The sequence below is a fragment of the Perissodus microlepis genome, chromosome 15 (genome assembly GCF_051167445.1).
Source record: "Perissodus microlepis isolate ML-2025 ecotype Zambia chromosome 15, ASM5116744v1, whole genome shotgun sequence".
Taxonomy (NCBI): domain Eukaryota; kingdom Metazoa; phylum Chordata; class Actinopteri; order Cichliformes; family Cichlidae; genus Perissodus; species Perissodus microlepis.
Window position 1 is genome coordinate 7,635,828 of NC_140475.1, and position 21,907 is coordinate 7,657,734.

At 40.7% G+C, this 21,907-nt stretch overlaps 1 protein-coding gene across 1 annotated transcript in view; it reads left to right on the forward strand.

Moving 5' to 3' along the window:
- Positions 1 to 21,907, forward strand: part of nbas (NBAS subunit of NRZ tethering complex) — a 187,215-nt gene that overhangs the window by 70,598 nt on the left and 94,710 nt on the right. Inside the window, exons 34-40 of the mRNA XM_084954225.1 lie at positions 3,847 to 3,960; positions 8,032 to 8,189; positions 9,742 to 9,825; positions 11,796 to 11,969; positions 12,547 to 12,660; positions 13,732 to 13,855; positions 21,704 to 21,780. Of these exons, the coding sequence (XP_084810351.1) occupies positions 3,847 to 3,960; positions 8,032 to 8,189; positions 9,742 to 9,825; positions 11,796 to 11,969; positions 12,547 to 12,660; positions 13,732 to 13,855; positions 21,704 to 21,780 (845 nt within the window). The remainder of the gene's footprint in view (positions 1 to 3,846; positions 3,961 to 8,031; positions 8,190 to 9,741; positions 9,826 to 11,795; positions 11,970 to 12,546; positions 12,661 to 13,731; positions 13,856 to 21,703; positions 21,781 to 21,907) is intronic.

Consider the following 21,907-nt stretch of genomic DNA (forward strand, 5'->3'; position numbering starts at 1 on the left):
ATTTCAATAAATCACTGCTTCTATTCAACATTTTCCTGGCAAAGTAAAAAGAAATGAAGGGTTGCTCAAGAGTTTTGCACAGCATTGTATGTATACTGAACGAGCAAACCTACTTACCTTGTGAGCTCGCAAAGCTGCCTTTTTTTCTGCTGTCAGGCATTATGCAGTTTGACAGTAAGAGACAGATTCTGTACAAGGCCATAAGGTCTGTATGTCAGCATTTGAAACTTTGTCAAGAGGCCTGCTGCTGCCTTGGAAAGGCAGCCTATTTATACATTTAAGTTTACCTGAAGAAGTCTTGATTTTGTTTTGTGGTAATTTTGTCTCCAACGTAGTCTCAACAGTGCATTCACTGTTCAATGAGTTGTTTATGAGACTGGCACGACAGCTGATCTACAGAGACTCGGTTCTCTTCATTTTAATCCCATTATTCTGGAATTGGCTGCAGTTAGAGTGTGATCACAGAGAATTCTCAGTGAATAGCAGCTAAAAAGCTAACATAAATATTTATACCTGCTTATAGACGTGGCCAAATTTGTTTAGAAATTGGAATTTTGGTAAATGTAGTATTGACTGTATGCCTAAATTAAGATGAAACGTATTTTTTTATGATGTTTTTTATTTTTATTTTTTTTACAGGGTTAAAAAAAGAAACTATTTTGCTAATATATGCTGATTGGTTGGTTAAAGATACATGACAGGACAACCTCCGTTTATGACACCCTTTTCTAAACTATAACTATGGGGAGGGGAATTAAGTCAAAACAGAAACCTAGTAGAATATATAAGTGTGACAAGCAGCTAGTTGTGGAGGTTTAAGGTGACAGAAATGCTTCTCATTTGGTGCATGAAATCAAAAGGCCGAGTGGCTCAGAATGGTTTGTGGCCTGATACTTACAGAAGGTGTTCTACTATAGTCAAAACCCTGAACATTCAGTTTAATTCATTTTTGCACAGTTTTATTTGTACGGCACCAGCTCACAACAGCAGTCACCTCAAAGCTTGTATAAGATAAAACACCGAAAATACTAGAGAGAAAACCTCAGTAAATAGACAACACCTTATGATGAAGCACTTGGCGATGGTGGGAAGAAAGAACTCCATTTTATCAAAAAGAAAACTGCAGATAACTGTTTTTATATATCTGTTTTATATTAATATTTTTTGTTGTTTTATATATATTATATCTATTTATATATTTTTTTATATCTCATGAACCCATTTTTAGGCTACAGTCTCATAGATCGTAGCCCTGGATCAACAGGCAAAGCCCCCTGTAAAAGTGGAAGTTGCAAGATTGAGATTTCTACTTAAAACTTCTCTCCTTCTAAGATGTTTAGTTGTTGTGCCTGTCTTAGCTACTGTCTAGGCACCCCTTAGTCAGCCTCTTTGAAGCTGTTTATTGTCTCATGCTGGTTGAAAGTCTTGCAAAATATAAAAGCATTGATCTGTCTTTTAATGTTGACATAAACTTGTAGGGGGTATTCATCTTAATGACGTCTTTTTTACTTCAAAGTTGTCAGACTCATGTTTTGTAATTTGTAATATCTGCAAGACTTTGGCTATTATCCACATGATACTAATAGTAGAACTGAAGTTGTCGAAGAGCTATGCCTAAAGACTGAGCCAAAGGACAGACTTCAGTCCAATTATTTTGCATAACCTAGCACGTCTTTGACTGCTAATGAATGTGCAGTAGGTGCGAGAAAATGGGAAGTGAAATGGAGTTTATTCTCAGTGCACATTGCAAATCCTTCCATGTGAAACGCAGCTCTTAAAGCAAAAACTACAGTCACAAATCAAAGAAGGTTAATGTACTACATTTCAGCAAAGAGGTTTTAATTTCCTTAAGATTTTCACTCTTCCTCTATACGTTCGCTCAAATCGTACGACTCTACCCTGTCCTTCATCCCGTCATGTTTAATTTTCTCAAGAATTACCACGTTTACAGACTCTCGACTCGAAAAATCCTTGTGCAGTGTATTTGCAGTAATACCAAAAGCAATTTAATTCTTTATGTTTTCGTGGTATTTTTCATATCTCCTGCATGTTTTTCAGACCGCTGAGCTGTAATTTTAGCGAATGTGGCAACATGGTAATGGAATCCATTTAATACGCAAGATGTGACATGCCGACTGCAGTGCTTTCAAATCTTTTTTTTTTTTTTTTTTGGAAAGAGAACTACAAGAAAAAAACATGAATAGTAGAAGCTTGTATACTTTGACCATTTTAGTTCCAACCCCCACTTTTCCAATGCTGAAAAAGTAAAAACCAACTATGGGGAAAACCAAGATGTCCTTTTCTGCACAAACTGCACAAACTTTACGTCTCCCTCTGTTTACTGTTCATCTTTTAAGAATATAAGATAGACAGACACATAAAAAAGAGTCAGTCTTTCATGCTTCTTCCCTATTTTGTCTTCTGTCTCATGGATTCATGGTCCTGTCGTTTCTCTCTGAGGCCTGTCACCAGCTAAAGGAAACCTGCTAACTGGTCTTGTGGCATTTCTGTGTCTGTGCTGCTCACATTCTGTCAGCAGGAAACCCTCGCTGTGTGGTTTCAGAAAGGGCGGAAAAAAAGAGGCAAAGGGAGATGAGAAGAGCAATAAACAAATTTTTAAATAAATAAATGCAGGAGGGAGGCTTTTGAAGGGTGCGTAGCTCTGGGGCTCTGTGGTGAATATTTAATGCAGGTATCACCAGCACGCTGGTTAAAAACCCTCAGGGTTCGGTTCCTGCCCCTGCAAAAAAGTGATCCATGAATCATTTCATTTTATGGCGTAGAGGTGCAAACGTTGTTTATGTATGAAGTAATCGCTAATTATAATATTCCAAATGTAGCAAATTTTTCCGACTTGGGTAGATGATTGTTATAATCCACTGCAGAGTTAGATTAAACTACACACGCTCCTATTTGTCCTCTTTCGCACATTTTCATTAGAGTCTTTGGTTGGACCATCAAGGACAGGTAAAGGTTTCAATTGGATTTCCAAGATGTCTGATTTTTAGATCAACTTGAAATAAATGCCAGGGAATGTTTTGATTTAAAGAAAAAAAAAAATGGTGGAAAAGAGCACAGGGTGAACAAAGATGTGCCGCCACACACATACACAAACCTTGTCTATATTGAGGTCTTGACAGCTTTTGAAGATGCCATTTCACCAGTCACCCTGAAAATATTTGACAAACACCTCTTTCCCTTCACAGTAAACACAGCATTTCTGTCATCACACGCACACACACACGCACAAACAAACAGCCACCGACCAATTCAGTGCCATCACATTTCTTCATCTCAATGCCAGTTCTTTGATCTTCAGCGCACAGGTTTATTCAGAAGTTGTTCCTGACCGTGCCTCTTTTGATCGTCCCATCCTCTGCCTTTTGTTTATAGAGCTTACACACAGATCAAAGGTTGTCCTGAGCTGCCACATGAATGTTAACACCGCGCTCAATCTCACGAACACTGAGATATCAAACTCTGATTTCTGATTTCCTTTTAGCGTGGTGGTACTTTTACTGTTACTTCGTACCCTGTTTTGGAGATGAACAGAAATGGCAATAATCTCATTTGTGGTTATTATGTAGTCTCAAGCCCTGACTGCAGTGCGGCTAATATTTGAGGATATTCTTTTTTCAACCTAGAGCCTGTGTGTGAGTCTGCTCACAGAGGGAAATTTAATATGAAATTCATTGAGACAGATACTGTATGTAATATGCAGCCTTATGAGATTTGCGGTTTAGTTTTTGAATGTCGACATTTGTCAGGATTAAGAAAACAAATTCAAAAGACTTTTAAAAAAATGCATTTGAACTAATAAATGAATATCTGTGTTTGCATGCCTAGGGGAAGATGAAGCAATGAGAAAAGGCAAAGTGCTGACCCTGCTTGCAGAGCAAGCTCTGCAATGTCTGGACTTCAAGGCGTCGTACATCCACTGTCAGGACCTCATGGCTGCAGGTAACTGTGAAGCTGTGCTCAGACCAGTAGAGGCTTTAGGGAAACTATAATATATGTGATATGTAAGTAGGATTTAAGTAAAATGACCACTGAAATATGAGAGAAATGTTTTACCTCATTGTTGATAACTGGTATCACTCTTAGACGGGGGCGTTAATTACTTTGCATGTTAAAACCTTACTAAAAAGACGCTTTTTTAAATTTTTAAGCTTGTTACAACTCTCATGCAGTATGACAAGAACAGAAGAAGACTGACAGGCAATAGCATTTAGCAAAATCCATTGAGGTTGATGAACAATGGAAAAAGACAGAAGTCTTCAGAGAGAAAGGGGATTATTAATGATATTTAAATGATAACAATGGGCATTAACTGGCATCAAACGGGTGTCCTGGTTTTAAATACCTGGGTGGTGACTGTGATATCAAAGTATACTGACATCCAGTTAAATGAGCTACAGTGCTTAACAAATTTAAAGAGAGCATTAAAGTGCTTCCACATACAGGTGGATTAACCATTACAGACACATAAAAATGGTTTTGGTAATTACCAATGCTATTAATTTAATGGAGTTGTGTCATAAAACCTTTATTTGGTGGTGGTCTAAAAAATGGCTATAGGTTCAAACATTGGAAGTCAACTGAACTCCCACACTGCACACTCCCTCAGCATCTCTGAACAAAGCTGGTCCGACTTGCAGTTCTCGCATCAGAATATTAAAAATGTTTTAATATATGAACGTCTTTAGGATCAACCACCTCCATCAGAGAGTTTTTGATGCCTCTGATGACACTACAAGTCAAATAAAATTGTTTCAATTGATTATTATTTCTGCCACAATCAGTCCTCTTTTGTTTATGCCATCTTAATTAGTTATACTCAGGACGCCTAAGTTTATGAATGCGATAACTCGAGAACGAGACGATGTAGGAACTTTAAATTGATACCATAGGTGCATCTACTAAAAATCTTGGATGAGTTTGAATCTCTGTGTCCTTGACTTGAAGTTCAGAGTAAGTTTTCTGAAAATCTTATAACGTCAGAACAAGGTGACTTAGGATTTTGAAATTTATACTGTAGGTGTGTCTGCTAGGAGGCTAAGGGGTAGTGTACGAGGCCGCTATTTTCCTTTAAAGTCCTGCTCTGACCACCTGTAACGTGCACGATTTCACCACAGACCTCAAACTTGCACGGAGAGCAAACTTCTACTTTCAAACTGATCCAAGTTTAATGTGTGAAATCATAAGAGAGCTGGATGTCCAAGTATGTCCAGTTTTCAAGTCTGAAGGCAGTGTGTTAAGCTAAGAGACAGAAAGGTTGAGCAATCATCATTTTTCTCAACACTGAGACAATGGGGGTGGGGATGTCTTGTTTGATGCTGTAATATTTTCCACCACAGAAAAATTAAGTCCAAGGGGGAAAAAAACAACTTAAATTTCACTGTGTTGTTCTACAGTCCTGAGTAATAGGAGAGTGCCTAGATGAGAAAAAGGTGTCTTAGAGAGAGAGAGGGTGTAATCAGATAAGCAACAGTATTCTCTCTCTATGAACACAGCAGGAATAATTGAATCTGTTTGTAAAAACGAAGTCAAGGCGGCGTGTTGGTTTCTGGCTATGATGAAGCTGGAACAAATGTAGCTCAGTTGTTATAATGTTTCAGGCTGATATTTTCTTCAAGGAGAAGTGTGCAAAAGTAAAGATTTAAGTATTTGTTAATGTCCCAAGGGCTTTGAAAGTTACTCTTTCCTGGCTCGTTATACAGGGTGGGCCATTTATATGGATACACCGTAATAACATGGGAATGGTTGGTATTATTAAAGTCCTGTACGTGGCACATTAGTATATGTGAGGGGGCAAACTCCTCAAGATGGGTGGTGACCATGCTGGCCATTTAGAAGTCGGCCATCTTGGATACAACTTTTGTTTTTTCAATAGGAAGAGGGCCATGTGACACATCAAACTTATTGGTAATGTCACAAGAAAAACAATGGTGTGCTTAGTTTAAGGAGCTTGGAAAGAGTCCCAGATTTAAAGCCAGTGGGAGTTTCCCCCAAAGAGGGACAAAGGACCCCCTGATGATCCTCTACCTAATCACATGAGCCGAGGTGTGAAAGCGGGTGTGGGTCCTAATCAGCCAGGGTTTCAGGTGAGCTCATTGTGAAACCTGGCCCCACCCTATCATGTGATTTCCTGAGGTCAGATGGCCCAGGATGTGAGTGGGCGTTAAGGCGTCTGGGAAGGGATCTCAAAACTGGATTATAGATGTTCAAAGATGGTCGCTCACAGTGGACGTAAATGGCTTCTTTCACTCCTCTTTCAAACCATCTGTCCTCTCTGTCCAAAATGTGGACGTTGGCATCCTCGAAAGAGTGACCTTTGTACTTTAGATGCAGATGAACTGCTTAGTCTTGTCCCGTGGAGGTGGCTCTTCTATGTTGTGCTATGCGCTTGTGAAGTTTTTTATTAGACTACGATGACATGGATGACTGAGAACCTTCACAGACACAATGGTGTGCTTGGTTTCAACGTAACTTTATTCTTTCATGAGTTATTTACAAGTTTCTGACCACTTATAAAATGTGTTCAATGTGCTGCCCATTGTGTTGGATTGTCAATGCAACCCTCTTCTCCCACTCTTCACACACTGATAGCAGCACCGCAGGAGAAATGCCAGCACAGGCATCCAGTATCCGTAGTTTCAGGTGCTGCACATCTTGTATCTTCACACCATAGACAATTGCCTTCAGATGGCCCGAAAGATAAAAGTCTAAGGGGGTCAGATTGGGAGACCTTGGGGGCCATTCAACTGGCCCACAACGACCAATCCACTTAATAGGAAACTGTTCATCTAGGAATGCTCGGACCTGGCACCCATAATGTGGTGGTGCACCATCTTGCTGGAAAAACTCAGGGAACGTGCCAGCTTCAGTGCATAAAGAGGGAAACACATCATCATGTAGCAATTTCAAATATCCAGTGGCCTTGAGGTTTCCATTGATGAAGAATGGACCCACTATCGTTGTACCCCATATACCACACCAAACCATCACTTCTGTTGTTCCAACAGTCTTGGAGGGATCCATCCAATGTGGGTTAGTGTCAGACCAATAGTGGTGGTTTTGTTTGTTAACTTCACCATTCACATAAAAGTTTGCCTCATCACTGAACAAAATCTTCTGCGTGAACTGAGGGTCCTGTTCCAATTTTTGTTTTGCCCATTCTGCAAATTCTGTGCGCCGATCTGGGTCATCCTCGTTGAGATGCTGCAGTAGCTGGAGTTTGTAAGGGTGCCATTTGTGAGTAGCTAATATCCGCCGAAGGGATGTTCGACTAATGCCACTCTCCAGTGACATGTGGCGAGTGCTACGCTGTGGGCTCTTGCTGAATGAAGCTAGGACAGCCACTGATGTTTCTTCATTAGTGACAGTTTTCTTGCGTCCACATTTTGGCCAACACTGAACCAGTTTCACGAAACTTAGCAAGCAGTTTGCTAACTGTAGCATGGGAGATGGGTGGTCTCGTAGGGTGTCTTGCATTGAAATCTGCTGCAATGGCCCGGTTACTGCGTTCACCAGATATCAACACAATTTCGATCCGCTCCTCACGTGTTAACCTCTTCGACATGTCAATGGCTGTGAACAAAGAGAAACTTGTAAATAACTCATGAAAGAATAAAGTTACGTTGAAACCAAGCACACCATTGTTTTTCTTGTGACATTACCAATAAGTTTGATGTGTCACATGGCCCTCTTCCTATTGAAAAAAACAAAAGTTGTATCCAAGATGGCCGACTTCTAAATGGCCACCATGGTCACCACCCATCTGGAGGAGTTTGCCCCCTCACATATACTAATGTGCCACAAACAGGACTTTAATATCACCAACCATTCCCATTTTATTACAGTGTATCCATATAAATGGCCCACCCTGTACTTTTTAGATTCTGTTCTTTGCTTTAATGTTCTGGATATTCACGGATTATTTTACAATATGCATTTTGTGTTTGATGCTTTGTCATTATGTCTTGATCGGACTTGATCTTGTAGTTACATTCTCTTTTTGTTTCCCTCCAGGTTACAGTCCAGCATGGGAGGTGTGCAGTCTGCTCGGTCAGTGTGACGGTTATGGAGACCTGGAGGCCCGGCAAGAACTGTTAGCCTTCTCTCTCACACACTGCCCCCCTGACAGCATCCACGGCCTCCTGGCCGCCTCCAGTGACCTACAAACTCAGGTAAACCAGCCAGGCGGTTTATTAACAGCATTGTTATATAGTTTTCATGTTCGGCTGCTGCTGTCATTTTGTTTGCCCTTTCATGTGTGTCCAAAATGAAAATGGTTTGTGTAGTGAGCTTTTGAAGCAAATACGTGCAAGAAGAGAATTTGTGATGGTGGGAAAGTTGAAGGCTTCTAGGAATGAAAATTGAAATAACATAACCAGTGGTAGAGCAAAGTGGGCGCATATGACAGTAGTGAGACACTACAGCTGCTAATGGGAGTGAAGGGGGAAATATACAAGAGGGTTACCAGCAAATCACAGGTTGGTTGTCCAGTATTAACAAACAGTTACTGTAGCAACAAAAATATGAGAACAAGTCCTTTAATTTATATATGGGGCTGGATATACGTTAGCATAAGCATAGCATAAGCTGAACAGACATCTTTTTAAGATTTAGGTAAGATGTGTGAGTAGCTTTTCAAACGCATTCAGAGGAATATCGTTGCCGTTACTACTAAAAGAATTTACTGTTGACTTCATGTGTTTGTGCCTTTAAAGGGGCGGCTTTGCCATGGTGACAAAGCAGGTAGAGGTGATGAGTAAACACATTTTTTGTATTAGCCAGTTTAAAAAAAGACGTTTGATAGAACCAGCAGTAAAATTAGGACTGCTAAGGAAGTTTTTAAATGATCAATGTAGACAACAATAAAAGTGCCTCCCAAGCCTGTGAGTCAAGGACCTTTTAAGATAAATAAGATAATTAGACATTAGTATACATATACAGTATACAAACGTTAAATCACCAATCACATGGAAGCAACTCTGTGCTTTTAGTCATGTAGACACGGTCATGACTTCTTGAAGTCCAAACAGAGCGTCAGAATGGGGGAAGATGATTTAAGTGACTTTGAATGTGGCATGGTTGTTGGTTGGTCTGAGTGTTTCAGAAACTGCTGATCTACTGGGATTTACAAAGAATGGTCTGAAAAAGAGAAAATATTCAGTGAGCAGCAGTGCTGTGACAAAAATACCTTGTTTGTGCCAGAGATGAGAGGAGAATGGCCAGACTTGATAGGAAGGCCAACAGTAACTCACATAACCACTGGTTACACAACCAAGGGATCCAGAAGAACGGATCTCTGAACGGACAACACGCCAAAGATGGGCTACAACAACAGAAGAGCATTACAGGTGTCACTCCTGTCAGCTAGGAACAGGAAAGAGAGGCTACAATTTGCACAGCTCACCAAAATAGAACAACAGAAGATTGGAAAAAGATTGCCTGGTCTATCGTGCTGCAACATTCAGATAGGAGGATCAGAATTTGGGTAACCGACAAGAAAGCATGGATCCATCCTGCCTTGTATTTTTGGCATACTTCTTGACCTTTTAGTCTGAACACGCTTATCCCTTTATGACCACAGTGTACCAGTCTTATAGTTACTTTCCGCATGACAGCACACCATGTTGAAAAGCTTAAATCATCTCAAATATGGAGGAAACTGAATTTGTTATTTCTGGCAAAATAACTCTAATCTCTTGTTTTCCTCCTCCCTCTATCCTGCAGGTGTTGTACCAGGCTGTTAACTATCAAATGGAGCCTGTAAATACAGAGACTGGACGAGAAGTTGACGAGACAGACTCTTTAAAGGTAAATGTATTTTTTTCTTACAACCCCCTCATTCTGTTTTCCATCACATGCATGTTCTTGTTTGAACTGCCTCCTCTATCCCTGTGTGGGTTTGTTTCTGTCCTGTTCAGTTTGTGTGTTTTCCTGCCGCTCCATATTTGATGAGGTGTAAATCTAGTGTTACGGTCCTCAGCTCCCTTGTTTTATTTATGCCTTCCTTTCTCCTCCCCTTCAGCACTGCCAGCTTTATGATGCCTTGAGTGGGTGTTAATGTTTCATGACTTGCATTTCATCCCCCTTTGTGTGCAAATAGGTGCTCATTTGAAGCTGTCTGTTATCATTTTATTATTGTATTGATGTCCCTCACTTGTATATATTTAAGCTGCCCAAATGTGTTCTGTGTGTGCACCGTGGGCATGTATTTATGCAGCTTTCAGTGTATGTGTCTGTACTGAATAGTTGGCTTTTAATATATCTTTTCATCATACGTATATGTTTTCTTCATTTCATGCTCTTACCCTTAATCCCTTGCTAAATAAAGTATTGATGAAAGGCACTAAATGATTTGGCTCCAGCCCACTGGATCTACCAAGATGGCTTTGTAAAGATTTTTAAATGTATAGAAAACAGCACTGTATTGAATTTTGTGGTGTACTTATTAATATACATTCAAAAGGATTGCACCTTTCATTTCCAAATACTAAATTTTAAAGATTTTTGTGGAAGAGGAAGCTCTCAGAGAGGATTAATAACTAAATACTGATGCTGCTTTGAGAAGGGTAGTTCATAAGACCAACAGAACACAAATACCACAATTGTGACTTAACTGTGACAACTTCTGTGACTACCTTACTCTGTTCAAAGTCAACAAAATTGACCACTTTTGAAGCACTCTATCTATATCTGAAAAATGTGGGTTAGGTGGCAGACGCTCCGTTTCACCAGCTAATAAAAAGTGGAGATACTAAGAAGTCCAAAACAGTTTTGTTTGGTTTCTATAAGCATGGAAGGATGTAGAAAGGCTGGGATATGGAAGAAAATTAGGACAAAATATTCTTTTGATCATAATTTTGACTGTAGAAATCTGAAGGAGAAATAAGTCAGGAATCCAGGACTTGTGTCAGAATTCTGACCTTTTTCTTGGAATTCTGCTTTTTTTAAATTCTAACTTTTGTGGAAATTCTAAGGGAAAAAATTTAGAGAAAAAAACCCAAACATAATTCAAGCGTTATTTTCACAGTTCTGTTATCTTAGAACTTCGAAATAGTCAAAATTGCTGAGATAAAAGTCATAACTCTTTATGACTCATCTTTGAGTGTTTAGCCAACATAAAACTTATAATCTTATTTTGAGATGAGCTGAAATTAGCCCATACAGTGGTGTGCCTCTAAGATATATACTAGGTGTGTTTCGAGTGGATTGTCTCATCTAACTCTGTGTTAGATGAGATAAATGCTGTTGCTTTAAGAAGGAAGCTTTTGCTTTTTCAAGGAGAGAATCACTGAATAAAATTTTTAATTCAGTTGTATAATCTTAGTGACGAAAGTATTAGTGACAGAAATACTTGTTGTATTATGAATCTGTTCTACGTCTGTGTAGAATTTTCCTCTGCCTGTGTGACTTTTGGAAAGTTTTCTGAACAAACACACAATACAGAATGTGTGTTTCAGAACCAGAAGGGCCCTGCTTGAATGCATATTGTAATTCCTCTATGCACCACATAAATAAACCAGTAAAAGAAAAAGAGCCCTGCACTTATTAAAATGGCTTCTCAGAAGTACCTAATAAAAAATAGAATAGAATATTCATGGGTCTAATCTAGCAGTGCAGATCGAGCGATGCTGTGTTTTTATTTACAAAAGGAGGTGTTGTATGCTGCACACTGTTCTCAAATTGTAAAGCCCCTTGTCGTGGATACTTCTACAAAGGCTCCAGAGTGACACAGTAGATTATGTTTGCCATTAATTTTTCTTCTCTTTCTTTCTTTTCAGCCCCAACCTCGTGTGGGCTCCTCTGTGGGGACAGCAGGGGACCTCCTGCACAGGACTACAGCGAAGACCATGGAAGTCCTGACTACTACAGGACTGAATACCAAGGCTGTTTTGACTGCAGTCAGTGACCACCGCTGGTGGAAGGACTCACTCAATTACCTCCGGCCGCTGCATGTAAGAATCCATCGACTGTGTTGTTTTATTAACTCTTCGCTGCAGATGAAGATTTACTTTTTGTAAAGTTCTTAATGGGTGCACTAACCACCTTGTAGGTTTAAAAAATACAGTTTCTATGCATTTTACTGATATAAATGTATTTATATTCTGTGTAATAATCATGATCAATTAGCCAGCAACAGCGTAGCAGCAGTTATGGATGCATCCGCCTTGTTTTTAACTCTACAGACTAATGGGCTGCATAGACCGATCTCATGTCTGTCTGCACTCCCATACCTCACATACTTTTGCTCGCAGACTTCAAAAATAACCAATCAAGAGCTCATCTCCTGTATAATTAATTGGCTCTCCTGTTGAATATTTCAATATCTGGTGGCTGCACGGGCCCGACGGTCGCCCCGGTGGAGATTGATGGCGTCTCTGGTGTTGGCAGCAATTGGGAGGGGTGATCATGATTGCGGCTTTCTAAAGAAAGAGGAAAAATTGCATAGATGTTAGCTGTGGGACAGGGAAAAAATATGACAGTGTTGAGGGCATGTTGTGAAAGTTTAATGATGTTTTGATGGCTCCTCAGGGTCGTGGTTCAGGAGCCACTAGCCAGGAAGGGGCATGTGAGAACGCCAACTTGGAGCGTCAAGGCTGCAGCCCCTTTTATCAGGATCTCATTGAGGATCCCTATGTAGACACGGTGAGTGGCTTAAGACCAGTGTTTCTCGTAGCGCTTTGCTTCGTACATTCTTATCAACCTTCTTTCTTCTTATGTTTTGATTTCTCACCCCAGGGCATCCTTTCAAATTACAGCAAAAACTGCAGGAGTAGGCTTATGACTGGGCAATTAATTAGATTTTCTTGCTATGACTTATACATTCTTTAAAAAGCAGTGTTGAGACAAAATGAATATTGATTTCAGACTGATAATGCCAAGTACTAACAGAAGGGACTTTGGACTACTGGTATGATGCTAAAAATAATCCAAAAGAAAAGAATGTCAACAGAAGGAATTATAGGGATACAAAAGAGTAAAGGTAAGAAAAGGAGTAGATTGACCTTTGTACCTGGGAAGTGGTCGCCTCTGGGCTATGACTGGGCTTTTCACTCAGAGACACAAATCATACGGAGAGCTGAAAGAGCGGACGGGAGGGGAAACGGAGAAGGCCGATACATCTCCTCTTATGACATTTTAATAGGCTTCTCCAAATCCCTTCCTTCACTTCATCGCCAGCATTCATCCATCTTCCATCATCCATCTACCAATAATTACTCCCCACATCCATCTGCCCATGAGCTGGCTGATCAATGGGATTAGTTTTTACCTTAACAGTTGCAATGAAGGGAGTGGGGATTGAGGAGAGACTGATTGAGAGAGAAAGAGAGACAAATGCAACGGGACTGAAAGATGGATAGAGACAGAGTGGCGAAGACAGACAGGACACACTCTGCGTTGAAGCGATAGCTCTGAGACCGAGCAAGAGCAGAAACTTTATTGTCCGCCTCTCAGACACATGAGAAATAACTTGTATACAAGAAACCTATAAATGACTTTTCAAAAGGGCCTGGTTTTGAAAAGCTTTACTTGGCTCTGAAGTTCATTTGTTCACTCAGTCTCTCATCTGTCTGACTCCTTGAGAATGAAGATATTCAGTCATCTTCATCATGTCTCGCTGTGCTTTTTCTAGTCTGCTCAGATATGGGGAGGGAGGGTTGCCTTAATATAAAGAAAAGTACTATATCACTCTTCCTTTGTCATTCTTTCTTTTAGAGTCAAGATGTGTATTCGTTCTACAAAGAAGTGCCTGCAGAAAACTTTGCTGAGGTTTTGCTGAGGACTGGAAAACTGGCTGAGGCCAAAACTGAGGGAAAAACCCCGTTTCCTGCTACAGAAGGTAAGCATGTGGCCTACATAGACATAGATTTTCTAGTAACGGGTTGGACCCACTTTTGCCTTCAGAGCTACCTTAATCCTTCAGGTCACAGATTCAATAAGCTGCTGGAAACATTCCTCAGAGATTTTGGTCCATATTGACGTGTTAGCATCACACAGTTGCTGCTGATTTGCCGGCAATACATCCTAAATGCCAATCTCCCGTTCTACCGCATCCCAAAGGTGTTCTATTGGATTGCAATGTGGTGACCGTGGAGGCCATTTGAGTAAAGTGAACTCATTATTATGTTCAAGAAACCAGTTTGAAATTATTTGAGCTTTGTGGCATGTTCTGCTGGAAGCAGCCATCAAATGATGTGTACACTGTCAGCAGCAATACTCAGGTAGGCTGTGGTGTTTACACAATGCTCAGTTGCTATTAAGCATTTGGTGGTCCAAGGTGTGCCTAGAAAACATTCCCCACACTATTACACCATCACCAGCAGAAGCCTGAACCGCTGATGTAGGAGAGTGTTGTTTATCTCACCTGTTCTTAGCTGACAAGAGTGGCTCCCAATGTGCTCCTCTGCTGTTGTAGCCCACCTGCTTCAAGGTTAAATGTGTTTTGCATTCAAAGATGGTCTCTTGGTTGTATCGAGTTGTTCTTTGAGTTACTGTTTCCTTCCTGTCAGCTCAAAGAAGTCTGGCATCAACAAGGCATTTTCTCCCACGGAACTGCCGCTCACTGGACATTTTCTCTTTTTCGGATCATTCTCTGTGAACCCAGAGATGGTGGAAACTGCTGATCTCAGTAGATCAGCGTTTTCTCAAATACTCAGACCAGCCTGCCTGGCCTTAACAACCACGCCACGTTCAAAGCCATTTAAATCACCTTTCTTCCCTGCTCTGATGCTCCGTATGAACTTCAGCAGGTTCTTTTCATCATGTTTACATGCTTAAAAGCAGGGAGGTGCTTTCATGTGATTGGCTATTTAGGTATTTGTGTTAACAAGCAGTTGAGCAAAGTAGCCACTGAGTTTATACAACAAATATATTGCCATAAAATAGTATGTAAAGTCTGGAATTTGCTTCTTTAGTGCCATTTCTTCTGGATGAAGTCTGTTTCCTGGGTCTTTCTCTTTCTCTTTCTTTGTCTTTGCCTGTTTTTCTGCTTCCTACACTGAGCACTATGTTTGAGTGCTTTAGCCAGGAAAGGGTTTCTAGGGGGAGTAGCCACAGTACTGAATCATTTTTATCTACGCACAATTTGTGGATGGTGGACTTCTCAATTTATAAACTCTCATACAATTCCTGGTTTCCATTTTGTAAGAACTTTTTTTTGCATCAGCAGAAGCTTCTTTCTCCAACCCGAGCCTCTGATTTATTTTTGGTATTCAGGGTTTCTGACTTCTAATTTCATAACCAACCTTTAATAAAATTTATAACCTCACTGTTTATTATTCTTGGTGTACTACAACTCAATTCTACTCCAGATTGGATTTTGGAATCAGGCTGAATTTGAGTGGAGTTTTTGAGGGTTTTTGAGAGCTAGTTGTTCAGACTTTTTGACCTTGTCTGTCGCTGCTCACTAAGTCAATGTGCTTACCACGGTTTTTGCTGTATAATTTAAATTTGAAATGGTAGTTATTGGTACATTGATTTGGCAAGATCTCAACTGTCAGGTTGCTTGTAAAAATTTTCCAGGATTTAAAATTATTATTATGATAAAGCAGCTTCCAAGTGTTTGATTGAGGCTGAATTTTGTTTAACTTGAGCTTTTTCCTCAGCGCTACATCTTAGTGAAGCTGGATGGTATTTGCACAGCGTAGTTGGCTTCATCCTTGACACCCTGCCCTCTTCTCTTCTCATCTATCTTAGCCTGGGAGCCCATACATGGTCGACTAGGGGACAACACGGGAAGAATAGCCTCACTGATTAATTAATGTATCCGCACGCATCCCACCGCATCAGTAAATAATGCTGCATCACTGCAGAGATACTAGAGAGATAGCATCAAGTCAAAACATCAAGGCCACACTGCATGATGGATCACAGCTGCTCGCGAAAATCAATGACACTACAAAAATAAACGTGTGTGTGTCTGCGTGTAATACAAATGCATGTAAAATTCCACACTTTGACCAACGCATGGATTTCAGCAAATCCAACTTCTCTGCAGTTGCCGCTGTCATTCAAATGAATATCTCTCTTTTCTTAAAAGTCACCTTCCCTTCGGAGCAGCTGCAGAGTGCGACGTGTCGAGAAAGAGAAAAGCCACTCTGGACAGCATCGCGTCCGATAACAACCTTCGATTAATGACTGGTGTATCGGCCCGCCGCGCTGGCTGTCCTTAAAAAACAGACTAGGAGATGGCCTTTAAGAAAATAAATATATCGATTTTTCACCTGGCCTAGATAAGTTGGAGGTAATTAATGATGACACAAGTGGAAAGTGACTCAATGGGATTGAGCTGAGTAAGGTGCAGACACAAGCACTTGATGTGAAGACAAGTGGGGAGAAAGAGAGAGGTAGAGACACACACATATTTGCACACATGACTCCAAACTCCACTGACACACAGCATGGAGTGCTGCCATTTGCCAAATGTTGACCAGGCTCTAATCAGTTGTTTTTCCCCACACTGCCTGCACAGGTGAAATAGTAATAGGTTAGTGTCTCACCGACCTACTAACAATGTGCTCGATTTAGCTGACACAGGAGCAGGAGTGTGTGTGTGTGTGGATGCAGACACACAAAAACAGCCCATCTAATGCAGCCACTTTTCTGTGTGTTGTCTCTATCACTTTCTCTGCACTCACTCACAAACGCGCGCGCGCACACACACACACACACACACACACACACACTCTCACAAGAAGAAATGTTGTATGCTTTAAAGGCAGGGTTGTCTATTTAGTGTGTGTGTCTGTGTGTGTGTGTGTGTGTTTACCCCTCTGGTAATTCCTGTCCCGATGGTATCTGTAGCTTTAGAGAGGCGTGTAATCAGCTCATTCTGAGGTGTAGCTCATTGAAACCCGTGGGGTAGGAGAGGTGGGGAGAGAAAAACGAGCAAAGGAGAAGGGTGGGCACACTGCTTAAGAGAGCTGTTATTTGTCCTTAAACTAGTGCATTACTTCGCTGCTGCTCGCACATGCAACACTGTGCACCTTCAGCCATGCCCTTCCAACCATGTGTGTGCACATATGCATATTAGTGTGCATTTTGTTCTACAGTGTGACTCTTCCTGTGCCCTGCCTCCGTCTCCCTCCCAGTGTCCATGCTCTACTTTTCTCTGTCTGTTTCATTTTGTCTCGGGCTCTTATCACCAACGCAGGCTTCTGTTCTCCTTGGGTCTCAGACTACAAAGTGATTCTGTCTGATCCTCTCTGCTGCTTCCCGTTGTTTCCTCAGAGTCTGTTCGCTGGTGATTGATTAACTGAGAGCATCCATGCGCTTACAGTGTTTGGAATTTATCAAGTTCATCTACATATTTTTAATTGTAATCATGCGAGTGCTGTTGTGTGTTTTTGGTCTCATTGTGTCTAACTATTGTGGCCTAGAGGGAAGCTGTTCGGGTTAACTCCATCCTTGTGCCCAGAGCTCTGTAGACACTCCAAAACCCATCAGCCTTAGGGGCACTGCATAAACATGGACTCGTTCCCAGTTTCATACTCGTGCTAACTTTGAATGGGATTAGTTTTTGTTCACTTATGAAAAGCTAATCAATATGCATACTAATTAGTTCTCAATCATTAAATGTTTGCTGCTGCTGTACCACCATAAACCCCACAAGTTCTACACGTCAATGCAGAATTTAAATTTTAAATGGTGATCGTGCAGCAAACATTTCAGTGTTTTAAAAAAATCTTTGTGATTCTGTTTGGGATTTTTAATGCTGTATCTTTGTAATATTGGCAGGAAAAAAAGAACAGAAAAACTTCAGTCCCATTACCAGTCATGACAGCACTGTTGCCCTGCCAGTGATTCTGAGTACTTTGGCACGGTCAGTTCATGATGGGCTTTCAAGTCCAGAGTACAGAGCTATAGAAGCCGAAATTTCAGTGGCTAAGCAGCCATCTGCCCAATGTAGGGGTTAGTGTGTGTGTCGCCATGGCAGTTCAAAGGCATTTAAGTTGTGTCACATAATAACATGCCTTGTATCTGAATAACTACAAATAAGCCTCAAAGACTTATTTATGCTCGTAAGGGAAAACTTAGTGGAAGGCACAGCAGTTCAGTAGTTATGCTATCACCTCACTACGAGAAAGTTCCTGGTTCCCAGTACACTGACTTCCTCCCACAGTCCAAAGTTATGCATACATATAAACTGGAGGTTAAATGATGTTTCTAAAATGTCTTTGGATGTGAGTGGTTCAAGTATATAGAACCCCGTAAAGCACTTTGATTGATCAGTAAGATTAAATAAATGCCAGTTCATGTATTAGAATGTGCTCTGAAAGCCTGCCTTTCATTATATATAAGATAAGATAAGATAAGATAACTCTTTATTGTCATTGCACAGTCATACATAGTACAGTAGTACAATGAAATTGGAAAACTGTCCTACGTCGGCACTACATATAACACAACACGACACGATATGACACATCACAACGCAACAAACAACACAACACAGTATATTAACTTAGTATAAAAAAAGAAGAATAAGTGTATGTGTATTGCACACTGTTATTATTGCACATTAATTATTATTGCACCTTGTTATAAATATAAATATTATTGTTATTGTTTTAAACATTGTTACCTCCCCCCTAAAAAAGTCCAGGGAGGTATCCAGTCAGGTCAGCTATTTACATTGATAAGGGCTATTGCCCTGTTGTAAAAGCTGTCCTTGAGTCTATTTGTTCTGGACCTCAGCAGCCTGAACCTCCTGCCAGACGGCAGCAGCTTAAACACCCGGTGTCCTGGGTGTGTGCAGTCCTGTAGGATGCTGCGTGCCCTCTTGAGACAGCGAGTGCTGTACAGGCCCTTCAGGGAGGGAAGAGGATGTCCAATGATTTTTTGGGCCATGTTGATGACCCTCTGGAGTGCCTTTCTGTGTGCTGTGGTGCAGCTGGAGAACCACACACCGATGCAATATGTCAGCACACTTTCAATGGAGCAGCGGTAGAAGACGGTCAGCAGCTCCTTCTTCAGGTCCATTTTTCTGAGGATTCTCAGAAAGTGGAGACGCTGTTGGGCCTTCTTTAAGACCGCAGAGGTGTTAGAGCTCCATTGGAGGTCTGTGTCTATGTGCACACCCAGAAACTTGAAACTGGAGACCCTTTCCACGCACTCCCCGTTGATGCTGACAGGCTGCAGCTCGGACTTCCTCCTTCTGAAGTCAACTACCAGTTCTTTTGTCTTGGTGGTATTGAGGTCAAGGTTGTTATCTGCACACCAATCTGACAGCCTCTGAACTTCAGCTCTGTACGCAGTCTCATCTCCCCCTGAGATGAGCCCCACCACGGTGGTATCATCTGCAAACTTGATGACTGTGTTGTCTGGGTGGGAACTAACACAGTCATGTGTGTACAGAGTGTACAGTAGGGGACTCAGTACACAGCCTTGTGGAGAGCCGGTGTTGAGGCTAAGGGCTGAGGAAAGATGAGGCCCCACTCTAACTCTCTGTACACGGTCTGAGAGGAAGTCTCTGATCCAGCGGCAGGTGGTGGAAGGAAGTCCAATTTCCAGCAGTTTAACTATTAGTCTGTCCGGGAGTATCGTATTGAAAGCAGAGCTAAAGTCAACAAAGAGCAGCCTGGCGTAACGGCCCTGCACTTCCAGGTGAGAGATGGTGGTGTGGAGCGTTGTAGCGATGGCATCTTCAGTTGATCTGTTAGCTCTGTATGCAAACTGGAGCGGGTCGAGTGTGGGTGGCAAGCAGGACATGATGTGACGTCGGACCAGTTTCTCGAAGCACTTCATTATAACAGGTGTTAGAGCAACTGGTCGGTAGTCGTTGAGGCTGCTAATGTTAATATACTAATATGCTAATATACAACGTTGTACATATAAAATCACATTACATTCATTATGCTTCAGACTGCGACTGTGGAATACATGTTGGAAGCTTTTACCTTGGTCTGTCATATGTATATACTGGTGTCGTTTTCTTCTGTAGCTGCTTTATACAATAACTTATATGAGGTTCATATAGATTGAAATAATAAGATGAAACTTGCAATATGAAAAGAAGAAGCCTCAAGCTTAAAAAGCCGATATATAAACTGTATAACCAACTGTTTAGTCAGTTCATCTATATACTGTAGGCCTGAAAGTGTAAGATCAAATCACCAAATTACAAAACAACAGCAGGTGTGATTGAGACCAGAACAAAGGTTACGATCATAGATGGGTTTGGTCTGAGCCATATCTACTTGCAGGAAGAAAAGAGGGGCGATCAGCCTGTTACTTGACGCCCTTCATACATATTCTGTTTTATTTTTTTAATGTATTTGTGTTTGTGTATATATATTGTGTATATATACTATTTTAATATAATTTAGACTTGATCACAGAACTCATTGGCGCTGTCCCATCACAATAGAATCTCATGTTTTTACTACCTTCTTTTACTCATGCAATGCAAATAGCTTAGTTTAGTTAAGTTTGTGTTAAGTACTTAGTCTGCTTTGTTTATAGACCTGTTGAGGCCTGTAGTGAATCTCAGTCTAATCTTTCTCATAAAGGCTGATGTTGTTTTCACCTTGTGAGTCTGTCAGTGTTTAATCATAGCTAAATGTGGTCCTGCTGACAGCTTGTGTAGCTGTGATTGAACTGAGATGGCTGTGTTAGAATTGGAGAACCCTTTTGGGGGGCTAGGCTGCCTCCCTAAGAGAAAGGTGCAGCATACAGAGTTGCTGTTGGTAGCCACACAGAGGCAAATTTTGCATTCAGGGGATTCACTATTAAAGTGCACTTTGATTAAGTTTGTGCTCATCTGGAGAGCACTTATTAGAAAAGGACCCGTACTTTGTCTTTGACTAATAAATACGATCTGTATTTGAAACGGGTTGTGTGCTTGCAGAAACCTGCACATTCATAGCCAAGTCCACTGTATACAGGTAGATGTAGACATACATGCAGTAGTTTAGTGTGAAGGTGGACAGAAACCAAACCTTTCAGGGATTTTAAGGTTTTTTTCTTCATTTGTGTCCAATATTCCTTCTTCTAGTCTGTAATCAGTAGAGGTGGGAATCACCATACATCCCACGATACGATATTATCACAATACTTAACGCACGATACGATATTATTGCAATTTTTTAAAATATTTTGCGATATTCAGATTCTGTACATAAAGGTAAACTTTATCAATATTCATTTTATCTAATATCAAAGTCTCGCACTCAGTCTTTCTCTCATTTCAGTTTTATTGTTGACAAACTGAACGGTTTGTATTACAGTCTAGTCCAACTTAACTGAATGCAACCATCTGGTACAATTATAGCTATTCTGAACTATGCAATTTATGAAAACTATGCAGCCCCTTCAGCAACTGAAGAATTTGAAAGTAAATTAAAACAAAATATAATTTTACATTAAATAAAAAAGTTTTAAACTTAATTAAAATAAAACATGTTTATTGCTGCCAAAAAACAAGTTAAACACATTTGGACAGTGAAGGAATGTCAGGATTCTTGCTCAGAAAAAGGATCAACATGCTCTGAAGTCAGAGCACTAAAACCTTTTTTGTAACAAAATATCGATTTCTGCTGTCCCTGTATCGATACATTATTAGCAAACAAAATATCTACTATACTATATCTAATATACTATATCTACGATACTACACAGAATCGATTTTTTCCCCCACCCCTAGTAATCAGTGCTTTAAAATCGTCTCACCTCTCTCTGTCCTTTACAGTATTGCTCCAGCTGGCCAACGATGCATTTCCCAGGGACATGATGCTGGCTCTGTCCTACTTACTTGCTCTGCCTCAGGTAGGGGGACACTCGCACATGTCCTAGTAACAAAAGGAGTTGGATTTTATTTTATTGAGACCATCAGATAGTTGAGCTAATGCATTTTGTCTGCACGATCTATTTCATTTGACATTTTACACCTTTG